The 14,450-nt window shown below is 53.9% G+C and overlaps 1 protein-coding gene across 1 annotated transcript in view; it reads left to right on the forward strand.

Annotated features, from left to right (window-relative positions):
- Positions 1 to 6,821, forward strand: part of ITIH5 (inter-alpha-trypsin inhibitor heavy chain 5) — a 73,287-nt gene extending 66,466 nt beyond the window's left edge. Inside the window, exons 12-14 of the mRNA XM_075997483.1 lie at positions 1,711 to 1,827; positions 3,850 to 4,227; positions 6,360 to 6,821. Coding sequence (XP_075853598.1) covers positions 1,711 to 1,827; positions 3,850 to 4,227; positions 6,360 to 6,661 — 797 coding nt within the window. The 3' untranslated portion in view covers positions 6,662 to 6,821. The remainder of the gene's footprint in view (positions 1 to 1,710; positions 1,828 to 3,849; positions 4,228 to 6,359) is intronic.
- The last annotated feature ends 7,629 nt before the right edge of the window (positions 6,822 to 14,450 follow it).

Consider the following 14,450-nt stretch of genomic DNA (forward strand, 5'->3'; position numbering starts at 1 on the left):
TTTTTTTTTTCTCCAGCAAAAGAGCAACACCTCGTATTTCTTCCTGCATTGCAGTTCACAGGGTGCCTGAGGCTCCTCACGGGGAGGGCAGACAGATTCTTGCAGGGGCCCCTCTCAGTGATGCTGGGGACAGTGACAGCAAGGACGTTAATCTGCTGGCAGCTTGGAAAGATCCGCCGCCTCTGGGCCCACACACTCTAGCACACAGGGCCACGCATGCCTGCACACCCACGTAGACAGGGAGAGGTGTGCGTGAAGCAGGCTGCGTTTGGTGCATACCGTGTTTCCCCGAAAATAAGACAGGGTCTTATATTTATTGTTCCTCAAGAAGACACCCTAGGGCTTATATTCAGGGGATGTGTTATTTTTTTAAGTACGGTACAACCATCTAAATGTATTAAAATAGAGTGAAGTCGTCTTCTTCTGGGACATCATCCTCACTCTCCAAACCCCGAATTCCATCCTGAATTTCTTGCGACTCTACTTCCTTTAGAACCACTGGCCCCCATCTCTCATGTGGAGCACTAGAGCTCTCACAGGGCGGATGAGAAGGGCTGCTCGTGTTCTTTCCCGCTCCTCGACGACACGCATGGGTTGTGCAGACGCGCTGCGCAGCCACGCCCGTCACTAGGGCTTATTTTCGGGGTGGGGCTTCTATTGTGCAAACGCTCAGAAATCCTGCCAGGGCTTATTTTATGGGCGGTACCTTAGAGAGAAGCTGTACCTCCAGTCTCGTTAGAGGAGGGAGTTGAGGGCGACTGTCGGGAAGTATTTTGTCTGCACAGAAGGGGAAGGCTGTGCAGGAACAGACAGGATCAGGGACCAGCTGAACGTTGTGGATGACAATTTGAGAGCTGAGAAGTCGGTGTGACCCGAAGGAGGGATTTCCAGCAGCATCCCTGACTCTGTCCCCCATGGGTCACTCCCCTGCATCGGGCGTGGCTCCCAGCAGGGGTTGCATACAGCTGGCGCCACATATGTGTCTGAGAGGACACCCTAGGGCAGGGGTCCTCAAACTTTTTAAACAGGGGGGGCCAGTTCACTGGCCCTCAGACCGTTGGAAGGCCGGACTATAGTTTTTAAAAAAAAACTATGAACAAATTCCTATGCACACTGCACATATCTTATTTAGAAGTAAAAAAAACAAACGGGTGAAAACACCCGCATGTGGCCCGCGGGGCCGCAGGTTGAGGACGCCTGGCCTGTGGCTTCCTGGGAGAAGAAGAGCCGTAGAACTCTGCCTGCAGGAGAAGGGACGGGTCCTCGCTCAGATCTCTCCTCTGTGCTGTCGGAGGGGAAGCAGATGACAGGGACATCCACGTGGGAAATCGGAGAGCGTGGCTCGCTGACAGTTGGGGCGTGTGGCGAGTTCTCTCTCTTCCTCTTCTCGTTCGCGTTGCCTTTCAAAGCTCGGTCGTCTATGCCCAGCCGAGGGAGGGAGAGAGGAGCATCGTATTTGAATTTAGAAGGCCTGAAGCCAAATATTTACTTTGCCACGTAAATCTACCACGTAAATGGGTCACTTTGGGGAGTGGCTTTTCTCCCATCCATCGTCCTCACGTGGAAACCGAGGGCAAGTTCCAGTTCCAGTTGTGTCGTCGTCGGGATTGGATAAATCATTCGTGGGAAAATGGGAAGTAGAGTTGAACGCACGGAAGGCACCCAGGAGATGCCTCTTTTTTCTCTCTCCTTCTTTCCCCCGGCCCCCAGTGGATGGAGACCCCCACTTTGTGGTGGACTTCCCCGCGAGCAAGCTCACCGTCTGCTTCAACATCGACGGGCAGCCCGGGGACATCCTGAGACTGGTCTCGGATCACCTGGACTCCGGTAAGTGCTGCCCCGCGTCGTGGTCTCTGGACAAGGACCAGGCAGGTACTCAGTCCCCCCCGCCCCCCGTTCTTAGGATGAACGTCCCGTTAGTAAAATATAAGGGCCACGTTATAGATGCTCGGGGAGGACAGACGGCCGATGGTCGATGGTTGAAGGAATTGGACTCTGCTCTTGGACTTGGAGTCAGAAAGGCGTGCGTCCGGAGCCTGCCGGGGTGCCGTGTGAGGCCGAGCACACCCCTGTGTGGGTGCTGCGGGTGTTTCCTTTGCAAAATGAAGGGAGTGAAGCTTTGCTGGCCTCGCCCGGCTATTCTAACGTGGCTCCGATTAAATAATGGGCAGGAAGTTGTTTCATGAACGCTCGGGCGCTACGCAAACCCACGATGGATTGTTATTGTCATCACGTCCCTCCATTCAGCAGCTGCGACGCTGGACAGAGTCTAAACTCACCTGTCTTGGTTCCTGGACGACTCAGATGGAAAGCTCAGGTGTCAGCCACAGGGCTGTCTGTGTGCCGTGTGCCGTGAGCATGGCTGTCAACAGGGCCCTGGTCCCTGTCGGTCTGCAGGGGGACTGGGCGACAGAGATTAGCAAGAAGCAGCGTTTCGAGCCCATGCAGGTGACAATGCTCATGAGCAGTATGTGGGCAGCCTGGCTCTGCAAGGACCAGCTTCAGAGGGGACATTCTGGCGTTTTCGGTGCCGAGAGCATGGGTGTCTCTGGAGGTTACGTTGCAGAGGGTCCCCAGCTGGGCGACACGTATCATTAAATGATATAAAGTTGATCCTGGGCCTCCTTTAGCATATCGTTCCCCTGTAGGACTTTCTAGCCTCAGAGCTAAATCGATCTCGCCTATTTCCTAGGTCAAGGGGCTCAGGAGTGACATGGGGCCCAATTGTTCCCCTAGCTGGAAGTGCCCCTCTCCTAGGAACTGTTGCCATGGTTTCTGCATTCCTCACGGTGTCCCTGATGGGAGCTCAGCCCGAAGAGCCTGGGCTCTGCTCATGCTGGGGTTTCTCCTCTCGCCCGACCCCTGTCCCGGGGAAGGCGCTGTTCTCCTTGAACGTCTGAGAAGTTATTGGCCAGGATTTATTGGGACGGTTATTCCCAAAGCAGAGAAGATAAGAATTCGTTAGACAGTAATCTTTTATTATTGCAAATTGCCTCTTCGCCTGAGAGCAAAACACGCTTAGCGTGCGTCGCCCTAATTCGGCCCCCAACATGTCACGGGCAGTTGCCGCCGTCTGTTTGCTGTTGGGCCAGACGGCACAGAACGGGCTTTGCTCAAGTCCAGAAAGGCCCCAGTCATGTTTGTAATGAGGAAGGAAAAAAGAAAGGGGTTATATTTGGTGGCACTTTGCAGCCTACACATATACAACCTCCTGGGGGGGGCCTCCCCTCAAATTGTTAGATTTTTATACTCCCCATTTTACAGATGAGGAAATCGAGGCTCAAAGTTTTCTTTGAGCACCTAAGTGGAGGCATTTGAGTTTGGGGACTACTGATGCTAACTTTGCATTCCGCCACACTGCTCAGCGGCATCACGGCGTCCCCTAATTAGGATCTGTGGCCACCGGTAGGTGCAAAACACACATCGGGGCCACAGGAGACCTTTTGTCACTACAACCAGCCATGGGAATGAAGGCAAATAAACTTCACATTTAGCTACGTTTGGATACACAAATACTTAGCATTGTGTTTCCTCCTGTGATATCTTGGCCCAAACGTGCATCTTCCTTCCCCTATCCCAAGATACTTGTCAGACTCAGGGGAAAAACCCAGTCATAACTTCCTGCACTGACTCCATTCATTCATTCATTCATTCATTCATTCATTCACTGATTCATTGGGTAGCCACCGTGTGGCCTCTGCATGTCCACAGGCCACGTGCCCCGTGCTGGGGCCGTTTGCATGATGACCCCGGAGGAGGAAGGACATTCTGATGGGATGCCTTCAGCAGGAAAGCGGGGGCACAGTGTTGGTCTTCCTAACCCTTGTTCTTTTCCCCCGGGCCTGTGAGGCGTGACAGTGAACGGGGAGCTCATCGGGGCCCCCGCTCCTCCCAACGGCCACAAGAAGCAGCGCACCTACTTCGGCACCATCACCATCCTCGTCAACAAGCCCGAGAGGTCGTACCTGGAGGTCACGCCCCACAGGGTCATCCTGGACGGGGGCGACAGGCTGGTCCTACCCTGCAACCGCAGCGCGGTGGTGGGGAACCGGGGGCTGGAGGTGTCCGTGTCCGCCAACGCCAACGTCACCGTCACCATCCAGGGCTCCGTGGCCTTCGTCATCCTCATCCACCTGTACAAGAAGCCCGCCCCCTTCCAGCGCAACCACCTGGGCTTCTACATCTCGGGCAGCGGGGGCCTCTCCGGCAACTGCCACGGACTGCTAGGTAGGCAGCCTCTCACTCCTCCGCTCTGGGCTTAGGGCAGCAGGGACCGGCTTCATGGAACACACGGGTGCAGGGGTGGGGGGTGCGGGGTGGGGGGGGGCTGTGGAGCTCAGGGGCAATGGGGAGCGCCATCCCCCCACCCAGGTTCCTAAGTTTCATGGAAGGCAGTGTTTGCACAGATGGGACGGGGCAGGGGGGAGGGGGCGAGGAGTTCTGCGACACAGTCCCTGACAGGCCACGGACTGGTACTGGTCCTCCACCCAGGGCTTGGGGACCACAGGTTTAGAGGATGCAATTAAATTTCCCAAAGGGAAGCTGGTATTTCCAATATCTGTAGCTTGATTGAGAAATGCAATGGGGATAAGGCTCTTATACATATACATATATGTGTGTGTGTGTGTATATTTACAGCCATGTGTCACTTAGCCGTGGGGATATGTTCTGAAAACTGTGTTGTTAGGTGATTTCATTGTTGTGTGAGCATCACAGAGTGCCCTTCCACAAACCTACCGTGTTTCCCCGAAAATAAGCCCTACCCATAAAATGAGCCCTAGCAGGATGTCTAAGCATGTGCGCAATAGAAGCCCCACCCCGAAAATAAGACCCAGTGACGGGCGTGGCTGCGCAGCGTGTCTGCACAACCCATGCGTGTCGTCGCGGAGCGGGAAAGAAGACGAGCAGCCCTTCCCATCTGCCCCGTGAGAGCTCTATGGCTAGACGTGATAGACTGGGGCCAATGGTTGTAAAGGAAATAGAGTCGCAAGACATTCATTATGGGATTTGGGGTTTGGAGAGTGAGGATGGTGTTCCAGAGGAAGACGACTTCACTCTATTTGAATCAATGTAGATTGTCGTACCGTACTTAAAAAAAGATAACACATCCCCTGAAAATAAGCCCTAGGGCATCTTCTTGAGGAAAAATAAATAGAAGACCCTGTCTTGTTTTCGGGGAAACACGGTAGGTAGTGTGGCCGACCGCACACCTGGACGATGTGGTACATCCTGACGCCGCTGGGCTGCTCACCTGCACAGCGTGTGGCCGGACTGAGTACTGCAGGCAGCTGTCACGCAGCGCTGAGTATTTGTGCATCTAACCACGTCTAGACCTAGAGAAGGGACAGTAAAAATACGGTGTCACAGCCTCCTGGGACCCACCAGCGCATATAGGCAGCCTGTCATTGCCCGAGAGGTCGTTACGTGGCAGGTGACTGTCTGTATGATGTGCAAGTTAGGTTTCTCGTGTCCCTGTGACCTTCTGGGATGAGAATGGGCTTTATGAACCAGTTGTCACTCGCCTTCTGGGAGAACGAACAAAGAAATGGGGAGAAATCATCGTAAGGTCCGGCTCCTCACCCCCCCCACCCCCAGGCAGAAGGCACAGGAAAGAGCGGCCAGGGACCTGTCTTCCAGCACCCAGTGTGCAGGAGATGTTCATATTTCCTCCGTGGGAGTCACCCGCATGGTCACTCTGGCTGGCTTTCTTCAACGTGCAATTTTACACGGGCCTCTTGCCTGAAAATGAAGGGCGAGCCTCCGTCAGGGCTCTTTGTAGAGGCAGGATTTCCTGGCCCCTGAGCGGGACGGGTCCCGTGGTGCCCGGCCGCCACGCGTGAGCCCCTGGTGCAGACGCACCTCTGTGCGCCTTGGGTCTCAGCAGTGCCCCCACCCGACCTGGAGAATTCTGAGGACGAAGTGTCAGGAATGAGCTGGACACCAAGTGGCACGTACCACCCCCTCCACCAATAGATAGCGGGGAGAGGGGGGTCTGTGACCAGGAAGGAGAGAGGGAAGCCCAGACCCCACCTCCCTGTTTATCTGCCTCTGTCTCAGTCCTCCCAGCTCTGCGGGAGACGGTGGCTTTCTCTCTCAACTCGTTAAAGCAACTTTGCAGCGTTAGGAACCGGGCAGCTTCCAGAAGCAGCAGCTGCTACGAGCAGACCCTCATTTCTCTCCTCCACGTCTTCCACCACACGTGTTTTTTCCACAACACGGGACAAGGTGTGAACGCCCTCTGTTAATAGGACCGTGGTCGGTTAAAACTCCCTCCTGCCGCTGGCATCGCTGAAGTGGGGTCTCGGCGTGCTCTGCGGTCCCCGTGTGACTTGGACCCGGTGCTTTCTCTGTCCCCCCAGGTCAGTTCCTGAATCAGGAGGCCGAACTCACGGAGGAGCCCGGGGGGCTCGGCGGGAACCGCACCCGCCCGCCACCCTCCCAGGCGGCAGAGCCCTCTGAGGCCGTCCTCGAGGTGAAAGGGCGCCGGGTCCCCGTGGTCTGGAAACAGCGGAGGATTTACAACGGGGAGGAGCAGGTGGACTGCTGGTTTGCCAGGAACAGCGCCGCCAAGCTGATCGACGGGGAGTACCGGGACTACCTGGCGTCCCACCCGTTCGACACGGAGATGGCGCTTGGCCGGGGAGCACCCGGGGGACTCTGAGGCTGGCAGCCTGAGCGGCGCGTGTGCTCGGCAGACGGGGGTGGCCTGGGGGACCTGGTGGTGCGGCTCGTCTGGGAGGTGGCCCGTGTGCTGTGTGCACCTGCAGTCTTGGCAGGTACCTGCCCCCCCCCCCGCCGGCGACCCACGGCTGGTGGGGTGCGGGTCCTATGTCTGCTTGAGCAGATGGGGGTGGCGGGAAGCTCGAGCACCAATGTCGCCTCCTTCTACTCGCTCTTCCTGCCTCCTGCACCCTCCCCTCTGCAGCTGAGAAACACGGTAGCCCCGCGGGGAGAAAGGTCGTAGTCTTCAAAAGCAAGAAAGTCTGTTTCTTGTGCCAGCTGGCTTGTCTGTCCGGCGGCCCACCGTAAGGTCTCACACCTGCCGGTGAAGGGGTGGGTTGCCCCAAAACGTGTTTTCTCCATGGAAACAGCCAGCCCCGGGCAGTCTGCTTTTGCCTTATGCTGACGCTTAGGGATCGCTCCTTTTAGTTCCGGGTGTCCCCCGGCTGTGCGGCCAGCCTCTGCCTCGAAGGAAGCCCCCCCCCCCCGTCCCCGTTGAAGCCGGGCCCCCGGTCGGTCATGCAAGCGGTGCATACATTCGATCGTTGTGAGCAATGAAGTCTTTCCTTAAGGTTTTCTTCTGCTGTGGTGTCTTGCCCTTAAAATCGGTTCTCATTTGCAAAAGTAACGGAGCATAGAAAAATGGACAGTCCAGATACTGGTCTCTCTCTAATGGGCTTTGTCAATCGTTTGCTTTTGCTAATAATGGGTATTCTCCGATTCGTTCCAATAAGCCAAGTGCTTTTAATAAACAGGGCAGCCCGTGTGGGTGGCTTTGACTGGCCCGTCCCGGTGCTGCAGAGTCTGCCTGTGGAGTGAGGAATCTTTTACTTGGAGCTCTTCGGCCTTTGTCAAAGTTCCTGGGGCTTTATGGCCTGTGGTCCGCCAGGAGGCGATGAGTCACATGTGCACAGCCCTGGGACGGGGGAGTGGAGGGAGGGAAGAGCCAGGACACAGCCCTGGGACAGGGGACAGAGCCAGGACAGGGCATGCTCGTCAGCGTGCCCACAGCAGGAAGAACGTATGTGCTTAGAAAGGTTGAAAAGGCTTCCCTCCTCTCAGATGGGCAAAACCCAGGAAATCCATGTGAACGGGGACTTTGGTTCCAAAACTTGTACAAACCTGATCTGCTAAGGAAAAGGTTAAAATCAGCGAACGTCACCCTTCTCGTTCCAAACCCCCCTGTAAAGCCCGGTCCTGTCATCAAAGGCCAATGCCCCACGCCTCCATCCCCGCCCCGATTAGAGGTTTTCGATTTTTCTTCCTCCTGGGTCATCTCAGGGCCTGGCCGGGAAGCAGATGGCCGCAGGGAAGCTTGGGCCAAAGAGCAGAGAACGAAAGACTGCGAGCTCAGAGACAGAGGCTGTTTTGATGCGGGCCGGAGGTTAAAGGCTTTGGGACCGGCCTCCCACGTGGCTTCGTCACCCCCCGGCACGAGGCCAGGGCGGCCCAGGCCTGAGCGGCGCAGGCGTGCTCAGCACTTAGCGAGAGAGAGAGCCGAGTTAGGGAAATTGTTTATCGTGTTCACCTTCCCGGGGGGAAACATGCTGGCCGCAGGACGACATCCGCATGTCCCTGTCGGCCCCGGTGGCTTCGGGAGGGAGCTGGGGCTGGGAGACTGCCTGTCCTGTCCCGTGTCGGAGTCTTGTCACTCTGTGAACCCACCGGGCCCGGGGCCTGTCTGCTCTGCTGTTTATTTCTCTCCCATCCTCGGAAGCTCAGCCGCCTGTCTCCACGACAACGGTGGCAGGGCCGCCGGCCCACGCGGCAGCCAGATGCTGCATGTTTCAGGGCCCAGAGGCAGCGCAGGAGCCAGGGCCGGCCGAGCCCGGGGCCAGCTTCCCCGGGGCCGTCCCCGTTATGTAAACCCCAGCTGGGCAGACGGTCCCCGGCCGAGAGGCCCAGGCCACCGTGCAGCGCTTGGAGCAGCGATCTGTTGTCACAGGTGTAGCTCTGGACACTGCGGAGAGAGGAGGGAGTCTTATTAGCCAAGACCAGCTCCCAAGTGTCTGCTGCTACCTTGCCTAAGAGCAGAGAAAAACACTCCAATGACTCACCCACAGCTTACACGCCCACTCAGAAAAAAAAATAAAAATAAAAAGTATCAAAGTTGAGTTTTTATTTTAAAAATTGTATTTTTACTTTAGATAAATACCACTTTCTTTCTCCTCTTCTTTTGCTATAGATCTCTCTTTCTCTCTCTCTCTCTTTTTTTGCAAACAGTATTTGCCAATACGTTTTCTGTTTTAGTTGGAGTTAGTATCTGTGAGCCTGAAACCTCACGCCACTGCTATACTTAGGACCTTTTCATTTCATTGAGCAAACACCGAGTTTTCCTCCGGCTACACGTGTAGTGAAATAGCAAGCTCTCTGAAATAAATGCAGAGGAAAGGAGGAATTCTGTTCCAGATGGGAAAACTGAGGCAAGCTGCCACTGGGTGATTTTTTTTCCCCATCAAGTTATATAAAAGAGTTAGATAGAGCGAGGCTAGGCTGAGCATCTTAGAGTTCATTTTATTAGCTTTGACACTCTTCCACTAGGTGGGTACTCATTTATTTTCCTTGAGCATTGATAAATGAGAGGTGAGGGTTACTAAACGAGCAATTGAATGAGATTAAGAAATATGTCACAGTTAGAGGAGACGCATCTCATTGTTACCATAACAGCTAATGCTAATGAGACATTATAATTGACTCATGGGGACCCTGGGCAGGTCCCTGTCTCCGGGTTTCAATATCCTCCCTCGTCTGCCAAAGAAAACAATCGGAATGGGTCGTCTTTAGCGGTTTTCTGATTTTTAAGTGTCATATTCCCCAAATAAAGTCGACTGAACATTCTCTACCCACCGATGCTAGGTGCCTTGTCCTCCTCCGCTTGGCCTTTCGGGGACTTCGGGCTAAAGGGAGGGGTGTGCGTTGGGGGCTGAATGCTCGCAGCGGGGGGTCAGAGCCGGGAGCTCTGGGGGGGGGGACGCAGAGGCTGGGGCCTGGGGCGAGTGCCCCTTTGCTCCTGTCAGGAGTAACGTTAGACATTTAGTGGAGTCGTGCATCCTTATTTATAGGTGGATTTAGGAGCAGGATTCATCCCTTTACATTCATCTTTTGGCTAAGCCGTGCGCCATGAGCCGAATGTCTGCGTCCTCCCGAAATTCACGTGTCGGAGCCTAAATCCTCAACGTGATGGTCCTTGGAGGTGAGGCCTTTGGACAGTGACTGGGTCTCTTGGGCAGAGACCCCCCCCCCATGAATGGAGTTAGTGCCCTTGTAGGAAACCACACGAGAGAGGTGATCTCTGTCACCCGAGGACACCACGAGGAGACAGCCACCGGCAAACCAGGAAGAGAGCTCTCACCAGGTGCCACACCTGCTGGTGCCTTGACTTTGGACTTCCCAGGCTCTGGAGCTGGAGAAATAAATATTCTTTGTTTCCCCAGTTTGTGGTATTCTTGTTCTAGCAGCCCAACCAAGCTCAGACACTAAATCACTCAACATAGGAACTGCTTTTTTTGTTCTTTCTTTAAGCTACCCAGAACACACACACACACAATGCTGCTATTAAAATTGAAAGGACAGGCCGGGCGCGGTGGCTCACGCCTGTAATCCTAGCACTCTGGGAGGCCGAGGCGGGAGGATTGCTCGAGGTCAGGAGTTCGAAAATTGCCTGAGCAAGAGCGAGACCCCCGTCTCTACTATAAATAGAAAGAAATTAATTGGTCAACTAGAAACATATAGAAAAAATAAGCCGGGCACGGTGGCGCATGCCTGTAGTCCCAGCTACTCGGGAGGCTGAGGCAGGAGGATCTCTTGAGCACAGGAGTTTGAGGTTGCTGTGAACTAGGCTGACGCCATGGCACTCACTCTAGCCTGGGCAACAGAGTGAGACTCTGTCTCAAAAAAAAAAAAAAAAGAAAGAAAGAAAGGAAGGAAGGAAGGAAGGAAGGAAGGAAGGAAGGAAGGAAGGAAGGAAGGAAGGAAGGAAGGAAGGAATTACTTGGACAACTAAAAGTATATATAGAAAAAATTAACCAGGCATGGTGGCGCATGCCTGTAGTCCCAGCTACTAGGGAGGCTGAGGCAGGAGGATTGCTTGAGCCCAGGAGTTTGAGGTTGCTGTGAGCTAGGCTGACGCCACGGCACTCACTCTAGCCAGGGCAACAGAGTGAGACTCTGTCTCAAAAAAAAGAAAGAAAAGAAAAAAGAAAATTGAAAGGACTCTTGGAACGACCCGAGAACACCAGCCAGCTAAAACAAACAGCAAATAAAATAACACGGCTTAGCAAATACTTAGAAATGTAGCTCTAAATATTTATTTCCGTCTGTTTAAAATAGCAAGTAGGGTACAAGAGAGTTCACATTCGAGAGGCATCTCTTCTTAAACAAAAACTTGTAAGCAAATGCTGTGTAAAAGCAAACAACACATTGGTGCGTTTATTTTGTTTTTTGGTGTTTTTTTTTTTTTTTTTTTTTGAGGGAAAATGGAATCGGGGCTATTGAGAACAAACACGACGAATCTGACTGCACTGCTTGTCCCTGGGAATTTCTGATGGCGTGAAACGATGTGTAAACGGACCAGTGGCGTTGGAAGAATAATGTTAAAGTAACACAAGTGATTGTAGAGAGCAGCAGATTTATAGCAGCCACTCCTGTGTGCTTCTAAAGCTGCCCTGTGCACGGGAGTATCTTAACTCTCTCCGGTCCATACCTGTCTGGGGACTGGCAACGCCAACTTCGATGACCTTCTTGTTGGCGCTTGTTTACCTGCCATCTTGCTTGGAGCATCTTCCCTGTGGCTCAGGGGCATCTCCCGCCATGGGCCCCGCTTCCAGCTGTGGCCCCCGCATTCCCCCCTCCAGTCCTGCGTGGTCCTGCCGGGTCTCGTGCAAATGTCCACCGCGCCCCGCTGCATTCCGAACGGAGCGACACCTGGCCAGATCCAAAGCAGACAGGGCACCCGAGGCAGCCGTCACGGGTCGTCCGTGTGAAGAGAAAACACGCTCGACACCTGGTATGGAGGGCTTCGGGTCGGCCTCTCTGGGCTTTGGCTGCTTTCGCTGGAAAACAAAGGGGCCGGACCAAGGTCATGCGTGAGACCCTGTCATCTTCGGCTTCCGTCTTCAGATGCAGACGCTTCCGGAACTGCCGAGCGATAAATGCAAAATGACTCACTAGGGGACCCCCGTGAACATTTCAGGTTCCGATGTCCCGGGCCCAGGGACTCCGGGGAAGACAGGCAAGTTCTCGGCTCTGTGGCGTTCGCGGTTTGGAACAGGGCACAGAAAGAACGCAGAGGCTGGAAGCAGGTGTGATTAGCGCTGTCAGGAGAACTTTGCCAGGGGTGGTGGCGTGAGCTCAGACAGTGAAGGCAGGAAGGAGGTCAGGAGACCGTGCCAAAGATGGAGCGTCAAGCTTGGAGGAAGAGGAGCGTGCACGGAGGCAACCACAGACGCGACGGTTTCTATGGTGCCAGGCGGCCGCGAGCACGCCCCAGTCCGCAGGTGCCATCTTCTCACCGCGCCCGGTCTCAGGCTTGGCGCTGGGGAGGTGGCAGTTTCTGAGAACCCACGGTGGAGAACACTTGGGGGATCCCAGGTGCCCCAGTCCCTTGCCCCTGTGCCAGACAGGTGTCCAACCCTGCACCGATGTCACTTGCTCCTTTCCCGCCTACTCCTGAGACGCAGGAGAATGAGAAATCCGGGGGACAGTCTCAGAACCCTGCCACGGGCGCACGGCGGGGACAGGGCTGCTGCTGCCATCTGGCAAAACCGAAGTCACCGTTTCCCTGTGAGTGAGTGCCTTGCCCTCCACCTCAGTTGCAAATACCTTCCCAAAAAGTTTCCTCTAGTCTGAAACTGCCATCCCTTGATTGGGCCCCCCTTGGGGCTCCTGTCTTCTCTTTTATTCTGGGGTCAGATTTGCTCGAGGGATGGGTGACACAAACCCTCGTGTTTCCCATCTCCTGGGCGGTGGCTAACGGCGTCAGGTGCTTCCCCGCACCTGCGGAACCAAATCTCGGGTGTCACATGACTGATCCCCTTGTCCGTGTCCCAGACTCTGTGGCCTCTTCCTCTTTCACAAGGCGTTGGGTCCCTTTGCTTTTTTTGTGTCATTTTTTTTTTTAACCCGTCCCGTTTCCTTTGATGAATTCCTTTCCTCTGCCAATGCACAGACGTGCCCTGGGGTGCCTGCCCGACCCTCTCCGCTCCCGGTTTTCCACGCCTGCCTCTGGGGACGTGGGTGGCTCTGGCTGTGAACCTGCCGCTCCCCTCCCTCCCTCCCTTTGGTGGCTCTGATGTCACCTCGAACGCGGGCGTTAGGTCGAACTTTCCACCTTCAAAGTGTCTCTGTTTTAAATTACAGTGTTTGGGATTGGAGATCCGGAAAGAAAGGGCGGGGAAGTTCTAGCACCATCCTTTTCTATTTTGGTCGTTGCAAAATACAGGAGAAATACGTATATATGTGTACACTCACGCACCTGCACACACACACACACACACACACACACACACACACACACGTGTTGGGTGCATTTCATAGAAACCCAACCTGGCATTGATTTTTCATTGACACAGTGTGTTTCCTGAAAATTCCCTGTTAATCATATTATTTTCTCAAAACAACAGCTGTGTTTGTGCAAGACCCAGTGTCCTGTTGGCTCACTGGGGATGTCTGATTATATAAGTTGGAGACTCCCACGTACGAGGTTTATTGGCATGCCCACTGCATAACTTTGCTGAACCTCGAGCACAAAATCCCCTGCGAATACATTGCAGGATGCTTTTTTGAAAACAGGTTTTATTTGAAATGTATAAGGACAGTGCAGAAAACACCCTGCTCTGGGTAGTGGTGTGTGAATAAACGCCTGAGTGCCACACAGAGACTGGGTCCGTCCCGTCCAACTTCCATCTGGAAATCTGCCTCGTGTTTCCAGAATCCTTCGGCGGTACCGTTACCGTACGCTCTATTGATGATAACAGGTAAAAGATCAGACACTACCAGAGCCCAGCTTGTATTCCTAAGGTCCATATGGCAAAGAATAGAAAGTAACAAGCCTTTATCCGGGAAGGCAAACACACTTTCAGGCTCGGCTCAAGAGCGAATTTTCTTTGCATTTGAGCCTGGGAATATTCTAGAAGCTAAAAGTTCTAGAACTTGTAGGAAATGAACGACATGTCCTTCTAATCTCTTTATCTGCCTGGAAAAAACGAAAACAGAGCATTCTGAAAACTGGTGATGACGAAACATGGGCTAAAACCCATGTATATTCTTGAATAACAGTAACATAATTCTTGAATTGCTCGTGCCATTTGCCCAGCAGAGAAAACGATTCAAAACAAACACGCTCATGTATGCTTTCATTCAGCTATATAATATTTAGCACAAACTATGTGAAAGGCACAGGGCTTCTTTCCCACCCAGCCCTGGAGTTGCTGTTTGACGTAATTCGTTACGATAGCGGGAGGGACGGCAGCCCTTTCTCCTTGTCTCGCAGAGGGACAGATAACATGGACAGGGCCCCACAAAGGCAGGCTTTGTTTCTAGCCTGGGGCCAGGTCCAGGTCTGGCAGCGCTGGGCAGGTTTGGAGGGGGGAGGAAAATGTCTAGGAGCGTTTTATATAATAATTTATTCTTCATCAAAACACTATAAGGGGGCCGGGTGCAGTGGCTCACGCCTGTAACCCTGGCACTCTGGGACGCCGAGGCGGGGGGATCGATCAAGGTCAGGAGCTCAA

Source organism: Microcebus murinus, chromosome 25 (genome assembly GCF_040939455.1).
Source record: "Microcebus murinus isolate Inina chromosome 25, M.murinus_Inina_mat1.0, whole genome shotgun sequence".
Lineage (NCBI taxonomy): Eukaryota > Metazoa > Chordata > Mammalia > Primates > Cheirogaleidae > Microcebus > Microcebus murinus.